This window comes from Schistocerca cancellata, chromosome 3 (assembly GCF_023864275.1).
Source record: "Schistocerca cancellata isolate TAMUIC-IGC-003103 chromosome 3, iqSchCanc2.1, whole genome shotgun sequence".
Taxonomy (NCBI): Eukaryota; Metazoa; Arthropoda; class Insecta; order Orthoptera; family Acrididae; genus Schistocerca; species Schistocerca cancellata.
Window position 1 is genome coordinate 432,179,816 of NC_064628.1, and position 18,575 is coordinate 432,198,390.

Consider the following 18,575-nt stretch of genomic DNA (forward strand, 5'->3'; position numbering starts at 1 on the left):
ATTATTGTATATTGCTAACTTCTCGTATGGTATTAAATGATGTTACTGAAAGTTTGGTTGACAAGTTAACAAGTAACTTTGTCTACAAATGTAATTCTGTTGTGCGAAAATATTTTGAGGCTATATTTCTCGATTATTTACATTTAGTTTCTCATCTGGATTTTCAGCTGTTGTTGAAATGCACACACTAGCACAGCAATTTTTTCAGTCGCAAGTAACACTTTTTCACTCTGCAAGAAAACGATGTTTATTTTTGTGCGTCGTGTCCAATCCGTGTTCATGTTTGCTCGTTCTCATATCACACAGTAACATCAGTTAATTTCAGATAACAAGCTACCAGAATACAGGGTGTATTTGATAACTGAAGACATTATCCTAAACAACATTACATCAGTATTTACTTCATTTGCAGAATAATAATTACAGATTTTACGAGTAGTATGTTGTTAGGTTGTTTAGTACCTCCAGTTACGCATGGCACGAGTAAGCGATTAATATTTATTTTCCCCTGGGTGGCATATCAGATATAGAAGTGTGGACGTGTGGATGCTAAACGGATAGTCTATACAGAAAGGCTTAGTCCAATTCACGGCGCAGGTACACCCATGCAGAAAGCATCTGGTAGTAAATTAACGGGTGATCAAAAAGTCAGTATAAATTTGAAAACTTAATAAACCACGGAATAATGTAGATAGAGAGGTAATAAACTGACACACGTGCTTGGAATGACATGGGGTTTTATTAGAACCAAAAAAAAAGTTTACAAAATGTCCGACAGATGGCGCTGGACAGCAAAACGTCAGTGACTGCGCATGACAGTCGATGACAGTCGTGTATAAAAGGAGCTGCAATGAGAGAGAGAATCAGATGCGCCAGCAGTCGCAGCATGTTGACGTTACCTGAAAAGGCGCTTTTAGTGAAGTTGTATTATCAGAATGGGGAATGTGCCAGTTCAGCGTTACGATCCTATCGCCATAGGAAGGGGTTTCGAACGGGTAAAGGTCCGTTGACAAATGCAGCTGTGGCGAGAATGATTTCGAAGTTTGAAGCCACGCGTTGTTTAGACGATAGACCCCGTAGTGGCCGACCGAGCATAAGGCGTAGTACTGCTGAGACAGTTCAGAAAGAAATGGAGACTGTAGCGGGTTCGTCTATGCACGGGGAAGTCAGCGCTCGTGCAGTCGCACGTCGCACCGGCATTCCATACACTCCTGTTTGGTTGGCACTTAGGCGTACTCTCCGATGCTATCCGTACAAAATCCATCGGCATCATGAACTGTTACCTAGCGATTTAGTGAAGCGGAGGGTATTTGCGGTGTGGGCGTTTCAAAAGATGGCGGAAGATGACGATTGGTTGAGTAACGTGTTGTGGACCGACGAAGCTCATTTCACGCTCCGATAGTCTATCAACGCCTTCAGATGCACAATTTGGGCTACCGAAAATCCTAGAACTGTCGGGAAAACTTCATTGCACGACGAGAAAGTCACAGAATGGGTTGGATTTACCACATCTACCGTTATCGGGCTTTTTTTCTTCGAGGAAATGCGTGATTCTGGTTTTGTAACAGCTACCGTGACGGGTGAGAGGTACGCCGATATGTTACAGAATCGCATCATCTCTTGCGCGCGTCGTTTCCCGATGATCGTGTGCTCAGCCGCCACTTTCGTCATGCTTGGCCTCCCAGATCCCCAGACCTCAGTCCGTGCGATTATTGGCTTTGGGGTTACCTGAAGTCGCAAGTGTATCGTGATCGACCGACATCTCTAGGGATGCTGAAAGACAACATCCGACGCCAATGCCTCACCATAACTCCGGACATGCCTTGCAGTGCTGTTCACAACATTATTCCTCGGCTACAGCTATTGTTGACGAATGATGGTGGACATATTGAGCATTTCCTGTAAAGAACATCATCTTTGGTTTGTCTTACTTTGTTATGCTGATTGTTACTATTCTGATCAGATGAAGCGCCATCTGTCAGATATTTCTTGAACTTTTGTATTTTTTTGGTTCTAATAAAACACCATGTCATTCCAAGCATGTGTGTCAATTTGTACCTCTCTATCTACATTATTGCGTGGTTTATTCATTTTTCAAATGTATACTGACTTTTTGATCACCCGGTATGTGATGTGTTTGCAGGAAGACTGTTAGACACTCAGAAAAAATGGGAACAGAAGAAATGGGTACATATTAATGTAGCAACGATCACAATATCCGTACCTATATCCCTAACAACCTGTATAGTAAGTTGGCCGCTGTGGCCGAGCGGTTATAGGCGCTTCAGTCCGGAACCCCGCTGCTGGTATGGTCGCAGGATCGAATCCTGCCTCGGGCATGGATTTGTGTAATATCCTTAGATTAGTTAGGTTCAAGTAGTTCTAAGTCTAGGGGACTAGTGACCTCAGATGTTAAGTTCCATAGAGCTTAGAGCCATTTTTGAACCTATATAGTAATGTGAATATAGTAATGTAAATGCTTCAAATGGCTCTGAGCACTATAGGACTTAACTTCTAAGGTCATCAGTCCCCTAGAACTTAGAACTACTTAAACCTAACGAACCTAAGGACATCACAAACATCCATGCCCGAGGCAGGATTCGAACCTGCGATTGTACCGGTCGCGCGGTTCCAGACTGTAGCGCCTAGAACCGCTCGGCCACCCCGGCCGGCATAATAACGTATAAAGAGTCCTACATAACCCACCAAAGCAGAAAAAACTGAGGCAATAACAACAGACAAAAACTGTTTTTAGGCCTAATTTCGGTATAATAATTTTTACTTACATGTTTACATTTTGCAAAACTAAAAAAGGAGTAGTCACTGATGATGACGCAAAGGTACTGAAACATTTTTGGTTTATATACACACCAGTTTTTTGCATAACAGGCAGAAATCCAGTAATTTTGCCTACCAACATGTCTACTGCAAGAGCTCCAGAACCAAATGACGAATAATTTACGGAACTTTTTAAACACGCTATGTCTTTACGCATGCATGTAAGTAGTTTACATTTAGTAGGTTTCAGTGATGACTTCGCAGTCGTCCTGTGCCTGTGATAGATAGCAAGTGTGATGTGGGTGGGCGCTGGTGCGGCGTAACAGGTTGCGGTATTGTCCCCAGGAAGGGAGAAGCTCGGCCTGCCGGTAGGTGAGCCGGTACGCCTCGTGCTTGAAGCAGACGGGACGCAGGTGGAGGACGGCGAGTACTTCCGCACGCTACCCAACAACACCGTGCTGCTGCTGCTCCGGCAGGGCGAGCGCTGGTACCCCAGCGGGGTCGACGTCATCCGTGCTGGTGAGGACGCGCGCTCCGCCGCTAGCTGTCACTGCCACCGCACTCCACCAGAAGAATGGCACCCTCCACAACTGCGCGACGCGCTCTGCCACCGCAAAGTAATGCACCACACTGCCCCCCAACCCACCACTTACTGTCCGGCCAGCTACCGAGCCCTAAGCACTGGAGAGCTGCGTTACTGCGGACCGGCTGTACGAACTGCCAGTGCTAGCTGATAGTGGATTTATCAAACATAAACGCAGGATGCAACGAAACTACCGACAAAATTTCGGAGGTTACATCAGGAATATCTTATGAGTACGAGGGCTGATCAACGCAGACTGAGAATGGTATTTTTACGCATGTTTATTACTCCATTCAATGTTTACACGACCTTTTTAAAAGCACCCCGCTCATACTCGAAGACACTTTTTACAGCGTCTCTCCCAATCCTGGAACACATGACGTAGTCCGTTCTTTCTCAGTTCCTTGAGAATCACCTCACTTTTCTTGGGCACTGCTTCAAAGTTCTCTATCGAATGCCAGGAAGCTTTGCCTTTAAAGATGGTAACAAAAAAAGAATGAAAAAATTCACTCGGTGCCGGTGCAAGGTCTGGGCTATAAGGCGGATGCAGTTCACAATTAATGTTGAACTGAGCCAGAAACTGCATGACTTGATTTGCGACGTTAGCTGCGCACTGTCGTGATGAAGTCGTCACAATCCGAGTAAGTTCTAAGCGTTAGCCCGTCCGGTTGGCCGTGCGGTCTAACGCACGGCTTTCCGGGCGGGAAGGAGCGCCTGGTCCCCGGCACGAATCCGCCCGGCGGATTTGTGTCGAGGTCCGGTGAACTGGCCAGTCTGTGGATGGTTTTTAGGCGGTTTTCCATCTGCCTCGGCGAATGCGGGCTGGTTCCTCTTATTCCGCCTCAGTTACACTATGTCGGCGATTGCTGCGCAAATAAGTTCTCCATGTATGCGTACACTACCATTATTCTACCACGCAAACATAGGGGTTACACTCGTCTGGTGTGTGAGACGTTCCCTGGGGGATCCACCGGGGGCCGCACCGCACAATAACCCTGGGTTCGGTGTGGGGCGGCGGAGGGGAGAAGTGCACTGCGGTAGTCGTCGTGGGGTTGTGGACCACTGCGGCTGCGGCGGGGACGGAGCCTCTCCGTCGTTTCTGGGTCCCCGGTTAACATACAGTACAAGTTCTAAGCGTTTCCATGTAAAGTTTTCCTCAAATTAGCCAATACTGACGTTTAGTATACTGCTGTAACAGCAGTCTGAAAGAGAACTGCGTACTGATAAATCATTCCATGACAGAAAATATGATCACCAACACTTCCCCTCCAAATTGAATAACTCCCGCCTTTTTTGATGTTGGAGAACTAGGCGATTTCCGCACTGTGGTGGCTCGTATTCCTTCAGGGTCACAATGACGCCTGCATGACTTACCACAGGTGATATTCGATTCCAGAAACGCATCCCCTCCGTCAGCAAAGATACGCAACACCTCACGACTTATCTCCATTCGTACAGCCTTTAGTTCGGGAGTCAACTGACGTGGCACCCAGCGGTCACGAACAGGGGTCATAAGGAGATGATCGTGCGCAACCGCAAAGACACTCTCACTTCAAATTCTCAACACTTCACTGAGGTTACATAATGCTATCTGCCAATCCTCACGGGCAATCACAGCAACAGGGGCCCACTTTCCTTAATACAGACAAGTCCGCCTTCTTTGAAGTCATTGAACCACTTAAATACTGTTGCACTATATAGTGCATCTTTACCGTACGCTTGCTGCAGATTTTCGTAAGTTTCAGTGGCTCTATGATTCAAACGAACACGGAATTTTATTGCGCCGTACTGCTCCTCTCGCGTCACCTCCAGTATTTAGTATGCGAAATGCAAAGAGCATTACTACCAACCTACCAATACGAGAGTACTCCCGCGTATGGATACTATACATAAAAATCCGCTCTTTTCAACTTTCATTGTACAGATGGGAAACTATTACAGAAGCTACAGGAAGAAGCAGTCTAAGTCTCTATTGACCAGCTTTCGTATTTTGGTGCATCAGATTCTTGGTCTCCAGCGCTCGTTACAGAGTAACTGTAGTTCGCTTGACTACTTACCCCGTATATCTTTGCATATGTACTGCACTGAAAATATCTACAAACAGTGCAAATGTCGACGGTAAAACTGTGTGAAACTGTGAAACAGGGTAAAGGAAAACAGTTCGAAATATGAGACTGACAGGACGTGCAAACTGACTAAAGAGGACTGACTAGAGCTCAAAGGCAAGGGAGTAGATGTCTGCGTAGCTAGAACAAATATATACGCCACCTAAAGGAAAATTAAAGAGAACTTTGAGAAGAATAGAAGCAGCTGTATGAGTATCAAGAGCTCAAGTGGCAAGCGATTGCTAAAAAAAGAAGGGAAAGTTGGAAGGAATACGTGAAAGGGTTATACAAAGGAATGAAACGGGAAGCCTGTATTAGGGAAAGAGAAGAGGAATTAAGAAGACGAGATGCAATATATAAGGGGAGTTCAAAAAGGAACGAGCCGTAGGCTTAATTACAGAAACCAGTACCTGTATGTTAGAAGTATTGACCCTGGCTGTTGAGACACTTGTCCCACTGTGACACAAGGCGGTGAATTGCTGTCTCAGAAAATTCCCGGGCCTGCGATGTTAACCAGTTCCGCACGTACAGCTGGACGTCGTCTTCCGAGGTGAATCGTTTACCCCTATGCTGACGTTCTTCTTTGACCAAGATGGCCCGCTTCTGATTCACATTCTGCAGTACGGGACAACAGTGAATGCCCAGCGTTACTCGCAAAGCTTAAGTACCCTTCGCCAAGCGATCAAATCAATTCGGCCTGGCAATCTCACCCGTGCGATCATTCTGCTCCACAACAACGCAAAGCCTCATACGGCCAACACAGTCGCGGCACTCCTGCAGAAATTCAAATGAGAGATTCTCGGCCACACTCCATGCACTCGGGACCGCTCTCCCTATGATTACGCTTCTTTTGGTCCCCTTAAAAAGGCTCTGAGGGGCAAACGATTCACCTCGGACGACGACATCCAGCTGTACGTGCAGAAATGGTTAACATCGCAGCCCCGGTAATTTTATGAGACAGCCATTCACCGGCTTGTGTCACAGTGTGACAAGTGTCTCAACATCCAGTGTCAATACTTCTAACATACAGGTACTGGTTTCTGTAATTATGCCTCCGGATCGTTTCTTTTTGAACGCCCCCTTATATGATAATACGGACGAGGTACTCTCAGAATTACTGAGAATCTTGGGAGAGCGAGCCACGATAAATCTGTTCCACGTTGTATGCAAGGTACAGTACATCACACAGGCGAAATACCCTCTGACTTCAAAGCGAAAAATTTTATGTTATGGGCAACGGCAGCTGAAGTAATCCATATTTGACAAATAAACTGCTTCCAGCAGTACATAAAACGTTATTTACAGGAAAACGACCGGTTTCGTGATATCAGATCACATCCTCAGGTGTAGATACGTCAGTAAAACATTATGCCCATAATATTGTAAGGAGGGGGACTCAACCTTCTTAAAATAATTTGATTTGTAGCACCCTGCCTGTTGCGGGTAACAGCCTTTTATTTTAAGATGCATGAGTCCCCTTACTTCCCATATTATGGGCTTAATGCTTCACTGACTTATCTACACAGGTTGGATAAAAAATAGTGGCAACACTGTCGCAACATGTGTAGCATGGCACGCCTGTTGTCTATAGCTGATAGCAGGCGTTCAGCTGATGTAGTGCAGTGAATGGCGATGGCTGTGTCTGTGTCAGTTGCTGTGCGTACTGTCTGAGAGTGGAGAAGGCCAGCTCAAGCACCCTAACAGTATGTTTAGAAAACAAACAACGTGCGTTGATCAAGACTAAAGTGGCACACTATCATCCTTGATGACAATGCACGATGGCACTTGGCGAACCCCGTGCAGGAGCTTCTGCATATGGGAGTGGCAGATACTGGACCGTCCACGATATTCACCCGATATGAGTCAGTACGATTACGACCTGTTCGCCAAAATGAAGGACTCTCTTCGTAGCATGCTCTACAACACAAGAGAAGACATCATCCGTTCCATATGGCTTGTCCTTGCGAGACATCGACAGAGATGGATACGCTGACGGTGTACGACGCCTTCCATCTCTGCAACGGAAAGTGATGGAGATGCGGGTCCATTACATTGAGGGCATGTAACACGGTGAACATATGTCAATGAAGTCCGGTATGAATTGCAACCGTGTTGCCACCACTTTTTATCCAACCCATGTACATCTGAGGATATGATTTGATGTCGCGAAACTAGTCGTGTTCGTATAAATAAAAGTTCATATAGTATATAGCTGTAAACTGTCTATTTTTCAAATAATCCAAAAGAATGTAATAATTCCTATCCCAATAAAGGCACTTGCTGACAGCTGATAACGTTATCGAACCATCGGCTTAATAACTCGTGGTTGCAAAATACTGACACGATTTATTTACAGAAGAATGGCGACGTTGATGGAAACCCACCTCGAGGTTCCAGATAAATGTTGGCAACACTGACCCTACAACTTATCGTGAAATACAGGTTAAAGAAATTGAAATGTACGTTTGTAACCTTTCTACATACAGAGAAAGCTTTTGGAAATGTTGACTGGAATATACTCTTTCAAATTATGAGGCAGCAGGGATAAAACGGGGAGCGAAAGGTTATTTGTAACTTGTGCAGAGACTAGACGGCAGTTATGAGAGTCGAAAGACATAACAGGGAAGCAGTGGTTGGAAGAGAGTCAGGCATTGAGCAAGAAGTAAAGGAAACCAAAGAGAAATTTTGAAACTGAGTTTAACTTCAGGAGAAGAAATAAAAAGATTGAGCTCTACCGATGACATTTTAATTGTGTCAGAGACGGCAAAAGTCTGACAAGAGCAGTTGAATGGAATGAAAAGTGCCTTTGAAAGACGTAATATGATGAAAGTTAAAAAAGAAAAAAAACAAGAATAATGGGGTGTAGTCGGACTACATCCGGGGTGATGCCGAGGGAATTACGACAGGAAATTGTACACTAAAAGTAGTAGACGAGGTTTGCTATTGGAGCAGCAAAATAATTGATAATAGGCACTGCAGAGAGCAAGTAATGTACAGGCTGACGACAGCAAGAAAAAAATTGTGAAAAATGGGGATTTCTTAATATTTAAAATAAATTTAAGTGTTTAGAAGAGTTTTCTGAAGTTATTTATGTGGAGAGTAGATTGGTGCGGAAGTCAAAGGTGTACGATAATCACTTGAGTCAAGAAGAGAACAGAAGCTTTTGAAATGTGATGATACAGAAAAATGCTGAAGATCAGGCGGTTAGATCAAGTAATTAATGAGGAGGTGCAGAATCGAAATGGGTAAAAAAGAAATTTATGGCACAACTTAACTAAAAGAAGGGATCTTTATTGATGGCACATATCTTGAGACAGCAAGGCATTGTCAATTTAGTAATGGCGGGAAGTGTGGGGGCTGAAAATGGCAGATGGGGGCCAAGGTATGAGCACAGTGAACAGGTTCAAATGGATATTGGTTACAGAAGTTATTGGGAGATGAAGAGGCTTGCAGAAGGTGGACTACCGGGAAGAGCTGCGCCAAACGAATCTTCGGACGGAAGACTTCAACATCGACAACATGTGTTTTGTGTCACGTTTGGAAAGAAACTTGTTGCATTGACTCACATCACTTCTTGTTGACATCACCAATAGCCACTTTACTTTTCACCTTCAAGCTTGCATTTAGTACTGCTGTTTTTTCGGTCTCGGGTTTGTTCCTCGGGCAGTTTTAGTTGTACGTTAAGTGTGATACACAGTAGTATGGGCGTTTTCGCAGAAACCGAAGTAACTGTAGTAACAAATCGAATCAATCATAATTACATTATTACCACACTACGTGATCAAAAGTATCCGAACACCCCAAAAATATACATTTTTCATATTAAGTGCATTGTACTGCCACCTACTGCCAGGTACTGCTTAAAAGCGACCTCAGTAGTCATTAGACAGCGTGAGAGAGCAGAATAGGGCGCTCCGCGGAACTCACGCACTTCGAACTTCGTCAGGTGGCTGGGTGTCACTTGTGTCATACGTCTGTACGCGAGATTCACACACTCCTAAACATCCCTAGGTTCACTGTTTCCGATGCGGTAGTGAAGTGGAAACGTGAAGGGACATGTACATCACAAAAGCTTACAGGCCCACCTCGTCTGTTGACTGACAGAGACCGCCGACAGTTGAAAAGGGTCGTAATGTGTAATACGCATACATCTATCCAGACCATCACACAGTCGGCCAGAGTGGCCGAGCGGTTCTAGGCGCTTCAGTCCGGAATCGCGCGACCGCTACGTCGCAGGTTTGAATCCTACCTCGGGCATGGATGTGAGTGTTGTCCTTAATTAGGTTTAAGTAGTTCTAAGTTCTAGGGGACTGATGACCTCAATAGTTAAGTTCCATAGAGCTCAGAGCCATTTGAACCATCACACAGAAATTCCAAAGTGCGTCAGAATCCACTGCAAGTACTATGACAGTTGGGCGGAAGGTAAGAAAACTCGGATTTCATGGTCGAGCGGCTGCTCATAAGTCACACATCACGCTGGTACGAGGTGCATTCAAGTTCTAAGGCCTCCGATTTTTTTTCTAATTAACTACTCACCCGAAAACGATGAAACTGGCGTTACTTCTCGACGTAATCGCCCTGCAGACGTACACATTTTTCACAACGCTGACGCCATGATTCCATGGCAGCGGCGAAGGCTTCTTTAGGAGTCTGTTTTGACCACTGGAAAATCGCTGAGGCAATAGCAGCACGGCTGGTGAATGTGCGGCCACGGAGAGTGTCTTTCATTGTTGGAAAAAGCCAAAAGTCACTAGGAGCCAGGTCATGTGAGTAAGGAGCATAAGGAATCACTTCAAAGTTGTTATCACGAAGAAACTGTTGCGTAACGTTAGCTCGATGTGCGGGTGCGTTGTCTTGGAGCACACGCGGAGCCCTTCCTGGACGTTTTTGTTGCAGTGCAGGAAGGAATTCGTTCTTCAAAACATTTTCGTAGGATGCACCTGTTACCGTAGTGCCCTTTGGAACACAATGGGTAAGGATTACGCCCTCGCTGTCCCAGAACACGGACACCATCATTTTTTCAGCACTGGCGGTTACCCGGAATTTTTTTTGGTGGCGGTGAATCTGTGTGCTTCCGTTGAGCTGAGTGGCGCTTTGTTTCTGGATTGAAAAATGGCATCTACGTCATTGTCACAACCGACGAAAAGAAAGTCCCATTCATGCTGTCGTTGCGTGTCAACACTGCTCGGCAATATGCCACACGGGCAGCCATGTGGTCGTCCGTCAGCATTCGTGGCACCCACCTGGATGACACTTTTCGCATTTTCAGGTCGTCATGCAGGATTGTGTGCACAGAACCCACAGAAATGCCAACTCTGGAGGCGATCTGTTCAACAGTCATTCGGCGATCCCCCTAAACAATTCTCTCCACTTTCTCGATCATGTCGTCAGACCGGCTTGTGCGAGCCCGAGGTTGTTTCGGTTGGTTGTCACACGATGTTCTGCCTTCATTAAACTGTCGCACCCACGAACGCACTTTCGACACATCCATAACTCCATCACCACATGTCTCCTTCAACTGAAGATGAATTTCAATTGGTTTCACACCACGCAAATTCAGAAAACGAATGATTGCACGCTGTTCAAGTAAGGAAAACGTCGCCATTTTAAGTATTTAAAACAGTTCTCATTCTCGCCGCTGGCGGTAAAATTCCATCCGCCGTACGGTGCTGCCATCTTTGGGACGTATTGACAATGAACGCGGCCTCATTTTAAAATAATGCACATGTTTCTATCTCTTTCCAGTCTGGAGAAAAAAAAATCGGAGGCCTTAGAACTTGAAGGCACCTTGTAGATGCCAAAGGACGCCTCGCTTGGTGTAAGGAGCACAAACATTGGACGACTGAACGGTGGAAAAACATTGTGTGAAGTGACGAATCACGGTACACAATGTGGCGATCCAACGGTAGGGTGTGGATATGGTGAATGCCCGGTGAACGTCATCTGCCAGCGTGTGTAGTGCCACCAGTAAAATGCGGAGTCGGTGGTGTTATGGTGTGGTTGTGTTTTTCATGGAGGGGGCTTACACACCTTGTTGTTTTGCTTGACACTATCACAGCACAGACTTACATTGTAGTTTCAAGCACCTTCTTGTTTCCCACTGGTTGAAGAGCAATTCAGGGATGGCGATTGCATCTTTCAACACGATCGAGCACTTGTTCATAATGCATCCTTGTAATGGACTGGCCTGCACAGACTCCTGACCTGAATTCTATAGAACATCTCTGGGATGTTTTGGAACGCAGACTTCCTGCCAGGCCTCACCGACCGACATCAATACCTCTCCTTAGTGCAGCACTCCGTGAAGAATGGACTGCCATTCCCTAACAAACCTGACTGATCGTAAGCCTGCCAGAGTGGAAGTTGTCATCAAGGCTAAGGTTGGGCCCACATCATACTGAATTCCAGCATTACCGATGGCAGGTGCCACGAACTTGTAAGTCATTTTCAGCCAGGTGTCCGGATACTTTTGATCACATAGTGTATATAATGAGCCACGTGTCCTTTGTACCAATGTTCTCTAAAAGTATCCGTGAACAACCTCCGAGATGTTATAAGTGTTCGGATTCATCCTGTCTACTCCCCGTAATTAGCTTACCGTGTTAGCGGTAAGTAGGGATCAACTTCATATTACTTTGCAGCCCAACATCCGGTTATATTACCAGTTTGTAGAAGACGAACTTATAGATTCTGCGTGTAAACGTCTACCCACCGAGTTGCTCTTCATGGAAAACAGTAGTGTCTCGTTCATCCAAGTGTAATTCTGAGAAAATCCTTAATACTCTTGATACGTCTAGCCCCATGAAACGTGGCCACGTCACTTTATTACGTTCCTCTTTCCCAGAGCTGTAAAATGTTTTTGAAGAGGAAATATTTAATTTTAAAAATTTATGATTTTCCATCAACATTTTGAGAGATAAAAATGTGAACAGACTTAAATATACAGTAAAATATTCCCCATTTATATAGGCTGCCTGTGGTGTGCGTACTGTAAGACCTTCAGTACACACACCATGATTATTTGACTTGTCGCTCTAACAAAGCAGACGAGTGTCAGCAATATGTCTCGTGGTCTTATCGTGACGTGTTTATCTTCTGCCATTAGGTCAGACGATAGAAATGCCACTGGCACCCTTAGAGTAGCAGACTGACGGTGACCAACTTTAAACAGAACTTGATTAATTTTCACACACATTTATTAAAATAATAACAAGCATAAAAATTACTTAACTTGGAACTTGGTTCTGGATGCTATTTACAATTGACAATCTGAAGTTCCTTTGGTATTGGTATGTTAATCGTGTTCTCACATATATCTCTGATACTTGACAAAAGTGTCTATATATTTATCTTCATGGCTATATACAGGAATATGGTAATCTTATTAGGCGCAGACTGAAACTTGACTATAGACTGGTACAGACTAATGCAGACTGGTGCAGACAAATGCAGACTGACTAATCGGAGGTCTGTACACTCGTTATAATACCTCGCGCATTCATGTATCACTGCGCAAGTGTGATCCGCAAGGAGAAAAGGTTCTACATTAGCAGCAATCTCATTGGCTGCATTACATATCAATACGCGGATCGGCGGAGGTAGAATTTGGTCCGTCTCTATGGCAGCGCCATCTCGTAGTGCGGAGATGGACGAGTGCTGCGCCTGCGCTGTTGTGCTTAGCGGGGCCCGCTCTAGTGGGAAAGTTGTGTACGCACTGACTATGCGGAACTATGTACAGTCGTGGACAAAACGAGCGAGACCCCTCGCCTTTTTGTTATGCAGATCCGCACAGCTTTAAAGTCTGCTACACAGAATAACAGGTAAGGCGAATAAGTGCTACCATGCACAGGCGTGAAATTGACAAACAATCCGAACTTTGTCAGACTGTTTTCAGTCATGTGTAAGACTACATTAATGCTGATTAGTGTGTTAAACACAACACGTAAACATAAGAAGTAAATGAAGGAAGAAACGATAATTAGTATAAACTGTACCAATAAAAATGGATTTCAGCTTAACGAGATAACATAACTCTTTTAGTAAGACAAAGTACCCGAGATCGTTACGAATTAGCAAAATATTATGCACATTCGGCCGCGAAACGGTCTGTGTCAACGTTCAGACTAGTTATACTGGATTACCGTTGCTGACCTACCATGAAAGTGTGCAAATTTAGCAATGCGTGAAGATTCATAACGAAATTCAGTTAAAAATCATTCAGTGCCACACTTAAGCCAATTCAGTTATTGACAGATGCGGAAAAAGTAGGCAGTAATAAGTATGAAATTCTACAAGAGTTTCGTATTGACATTCACAGGGCGCGGGTACAGAATAAAGATAGCAAGAAAACGAATTGAGGGCGCGAGGATTTCTTAAAATTGCTTTACTGATAGTCTGTCTGTCTCCATCGAGATTAGAACCGAAAACAAACCAGAACTCCCTTGCAGTAGCAAACACCTCTCGCTGCGCTGGCAGACAACACAGGCAAACAGTCCTCTATTATTATCCCAGACATGAATAAGCCGTCAATTTCCCAATGAAAATGACAAAATGATCTGTAGTTTCTGTTGCATAGAGCTTTCTGGACTCAAAAACATGAATTTTCTACCATTATGTCACAGCGTATGTGACAATCATTCAGGATATTTATCGAAATAACAAAATACTGTTAATAACGATTAAATTTAGTAGGATAATTTGCATTACCCCGGGAAATAAACGGCTACGTAGCTGAGGAACGTATTCTACAATGTTTCAAGTTCTCCATTAGACTCGCCACAGCCAGAAAATGTTCATTAGCCGAAGGGTTTCTTAAGCTGGCTAGCAATGGGAATGCTCGCACTTATAAATCGCGGTGGCATTAATACTGGGATGTGAATTATCACGTGTTTCTTCTTTCATTTATATCTTATATTTGCGTGTTGCGTTTAACACAATAATCAGCATTAATATAGTCTTACACATGATTGAAAACAATCTGACGGAGTTCGGATGTTTGTCAATTTCACGCCTGTGCATAGTATGTTGGTAGCACTTCGTCGCCTTGCCTGTTATGCTGTGTTGCAGACTTTCAAGCTGTGCGGATCAGTATAACGAAAAGGCGAGGGGTCTCGCTCGTTTTGTCCTCGACTGTACATAACACTGCCTGACAAAAAGTGAAGAACCCAAGGACATGTCGGATGTAAATGTAACTTTGTACCCGCACACAACATTGTCTGTGACAGGCAGAAAGACCACCTGATTGCATTAGTATTTCTCAAGTTTAGCGTTGTTACAAGACCTGCCAGGCTACGTAAGGGGCTTGAACAGTGTCAGATGTTGAGTGATCATAGTGAAGGACACGGATGTACCAAATACTCATGTGATACAGGTCTATCGGCTCCTGACAGCAGCCTCACTGTGGGGTCCCCATTTGGCCGGCTGGTCGAATGGTGCAGTATACAGATTTGTGGTTCATTCGGACGTGACAGTGGCATGATTTTGGCCACATGGGAATGTGAGAGCAGGAATACTCGTCATCAAGGTTCCGGTCGATCACGATGGACGATTGCTGTATTGTGCACTAAGCACATCGTAACCCTTTTCACATCTGTGCCTCCCATCCAGTAACAGCTAATGAAGTCGCTTCAACATTTTGTGCCATACCGCACTATTCATCAGCGACTAGCGCAGATAGACTAGGGAATTGCCTCCCATGTGTAGACTGTCATTAGCACCACCACACAAACGGATGCGTTTGGAATGGTGCCGTGACCGGGAACCATAGATTTCTTACAGATGATGTCGCATTGTGTTCAGCGATGAATCGCGTTTCTGCGCTACCCTGGGTGGCCATTGTCGGCGAGTATGGCGGCGACCTGGAGAGAGGTCCCATTCTTCCAGTGTTTTGGAGAGACACAGCGGTACGGTGTGGGGAGGCATCGGCTATGACGTCAGGTCACGGCTGGTAGTGACTGAGAGCGCTCTGGTGGTACATCCGTACGTCACGTACATGCTTTCTCGTGTGCTACTCTTCTCATATGTCCGCAGCTCGTGGTCGTGCGGTGGCGTTCTCGCTCCCCGCGCCCGGATTCCCGGGTTCGATTCCCGGCGGGGTCAGGGATTTTCTCTGCCTCGTGATGACTGGGTGTTGTGCGATGTCCTTAGGTTAGTTAGGTTTAAGTAGTTCTCAGTTCTAGAGGGCTGATGACCATAGGTGTTAAGTCCCATAGCGCTCAGAGCCACTCTTCTCATGTGAAAATATCGTCGTGCCATTACCGATGATAGCGAACCGAGGGCGTCGGCTTGTTGTAGATGTCGCAGCACTCGTGTGTGGTTTGCACTGTTATCCCAAAGGAGAGGGTACTCCATGAGTGGACGAACTCTTCGAAATCGAAACTGGATGACAGCACGCTGGTTCTTACGCAACGACATAGTTACCTTACACAGCGCGAAGTTACGCGCTATAATTCTCAGCCCTCTAAGAGAGATGGCTGCCAATGTAGACATGAAGAATAGAGATGCAGAATGTTAATAACTTTTGTTTTATTTAAAAAGTTGTAAGAGTTTTCACATTAAAAAATTCGGAAGCATTACTGTTCAGCGCGCCGTCGTAGTTATAACCCTTTGTAATCTATATATTCATTTCGAATTGCCCTTTATATTTTCAGATACAAAATTAGTGAAATATTGTTCATGCTTTTCCATTGTTATGCAGGGAACTGATTATCATCTGAGTGATGGAAACTGGTAGTCGATGAAAGCTTTTCATTCAACTAGCAGCTTATCGTGATGGCCACGACGTTCCTCAAATTTTAATAATCAACGATACTCAGGCTATGCGCAGCGTTAATGGGCTTCGGAACATAGGGTGACATTATAATTCCAATCTAAAATAAATGGGCTTGTGTTTTGACGGAACTAGTAGCTGAGTTATTAAAAAAAGCTTTGCCCAGTGAATGCTTATACTAGCGTAAGAAAATACGAGTATCAAAGAATGATTGTACGTGGAAAGTTAAAGTCCTGGAATCGATCGCGGATTCTTGCCTTCCGCGGGTAGCGCCTTATCGACTGTATGTACCGAACATACCTCACAGCGTCAGCTTGTCGCGGGCTCCTTCCCTTTCGTCCCATTCTTGAAGAGGCGCTCTCACGGTACTGCGAGACTACATTCTATTCGTCGTAAGTTTAACACGTAAGTAAACATTGCGCTACATATTCATCCGCGTTTGTTGTCCCCTCATTGCAGTTTCCTTCCTGCGGCACTTCAGTTACGCCCCATCGAACACAGTCGCGTACGATGTAGATGTAGATTATTACGATAGTTTCGTGCTGCAGCCTCGGAGTACTGTTCACAAAATCGTGTCATTTTTCTAACACAAACGACTGTCGTCTTCTTGTCTTGCGAGGAGAAGATAGTTTACCAACGTACACTACTGGCCATTAAAACTGATACACCATGAAGATGACGAGCTACCGACGCGAAATTTAACCGACAGGAAGAAGATGCTGTGAGATGCAAGTGATTAGCTTTTCAGAGCATTCACACAAGGTTGGCGCCGGTGGGGACACCTACAACGTGCTGACATGAGGGAAGTTTCCAACCGATTTCTCATACACAAACAGTAGTTGACCGGCGTTGCCTGGTGAAACGTTGTTGTGATGCCTCGTGTAAGGAGAAGAAATGCGTACCATCATGTTTCCGACTTTCATAAAGGTCGGATTGTAGCCTATCGCGATTGCGGTTCATCGTATCGCGACATTGCTGATCTCTTTGGTCGAGATCCAATGACTGTTAGCAGAATATGGAATCGGTGGGTTGAGGAGGGTAATACGGAACGCCGTGCTGGGTCCCATCGGCCTGGTATCACTAGCAGTCGAGATGACAGGCATCTTATCCGCATGACTGTAACGGATCGTGCAGCGACGTCTCGATCCCTGAGTCAACAGATGGGGAAGTTTGCAAGACAACAACCATCTGCACGAACAGTTCGACGACGTTTGCAGCAACATGGACTATCAGCTCGGAGACCATGGCTGCCTGACGCTGCATCACAGACAGGAGCGCCTGCGATGGTGTACTCAACGACGAACGTGGGTGCATGAATGGCAAAACGTCATTTTTTCGGATGAATCCAGGTTCTGTTTACAGCATCATGATGGTCGCATCCGTGTTTGGCGTCATCGCGGTGAACGCACATTGGAAGCGTGTATTCGTTATCGCCATACTGGCGTATCATCCATCGTGATGGTATGGGGTGCCATTGGTTACACGTCTGGGTCACCTCTTGTTCGCATTGACGGCACTTTGAACAGCGGACGTTACATTTTAGATGTGTTAAGACCCGTGGCTCTACCCTTCATTCAACGCCTGCGAAATCCTACATTTCAGCAGTATAATGCACGACCGCATGTTACAGGTCCTGTACGGGCCTTTCGTGATACATAAAATGTTCGACTGCTGCCCGGGCCAGCACATTCTCCAGATCTCTCAACAATTGAAAACGTCTGGTCAATGGTGGCCGAGCAATTGGCTCGTCACAATATGCCACTCTCTACTCTTTATGAACTGTGGTATCGTGTTGAAGCTGCATGGGTAGCTGTACCTGTACACGCCATCCAAGCTCTGTTTGACTCAATGCCCAGGCGTATCAAGGCCGTTATTACGGCCAGAGCTAGTTGTTCTGGGTATTGATTTCTCAGTACCCAGACTGCTACTGTGAAGCTTGCTGATTCACCTGTACACTTTCATGTAGAGGTGTTCGAGTGGTCAACAAAATCCGTTCCCACACCATTAGGGATCCTCGTCTATATCGATCTCTTTTCACAATGTTTGAATCCCGAAATCGTGTTCCACGTGCCCTCCAGATGCGAATCCGTCGAGAATCACGCTCCATACCAAATCGGGATTCATCTGTAAAAGGAGCGTTGAGCGTTCGAGCGTCCAGGTGGCATGTTGACGGCTCCACTCTAAACGTTCCCTTCTAGGAAGACACGCCAGAGGTAAACAGACAGCAGGTCTCCAACAATAAAGGCCACTCTGCTGAAGCCTTCTGTACACCGTCTGTCTCAGGTCAGATGCCATTTTCAGTGTATTAGTAAGGCGGTAGCATCATGCCCTTACAGCCAAA

At 45.3% G+C, this 18,575-nt stretch overlaps 1 protein-coding gene across 2 annotated transcripts in view; it reads left to right on the forward strand.

The window, feature by feature from the left end:
* The window catches only part of LOC126176736 (uncharacterized), a 598,867-nt gene that overhangs the window by 560,624 nt on the left and 19,668 nt on the right, over positions 1-18,575 (forward strand). For both annotated transcript variants that reach the window (XM_049923905.1, XM_049923906.1), the window contains exon 3: positions 3,124-3,297. In XM_049923905.1, the coding sequence (XP_049779862.1) occupies positions 3,124-3,297 (174 nt within the window). The remainder of the gene's footprint in view (positions 1-3,123; positions 3,298-18,575) is intronic.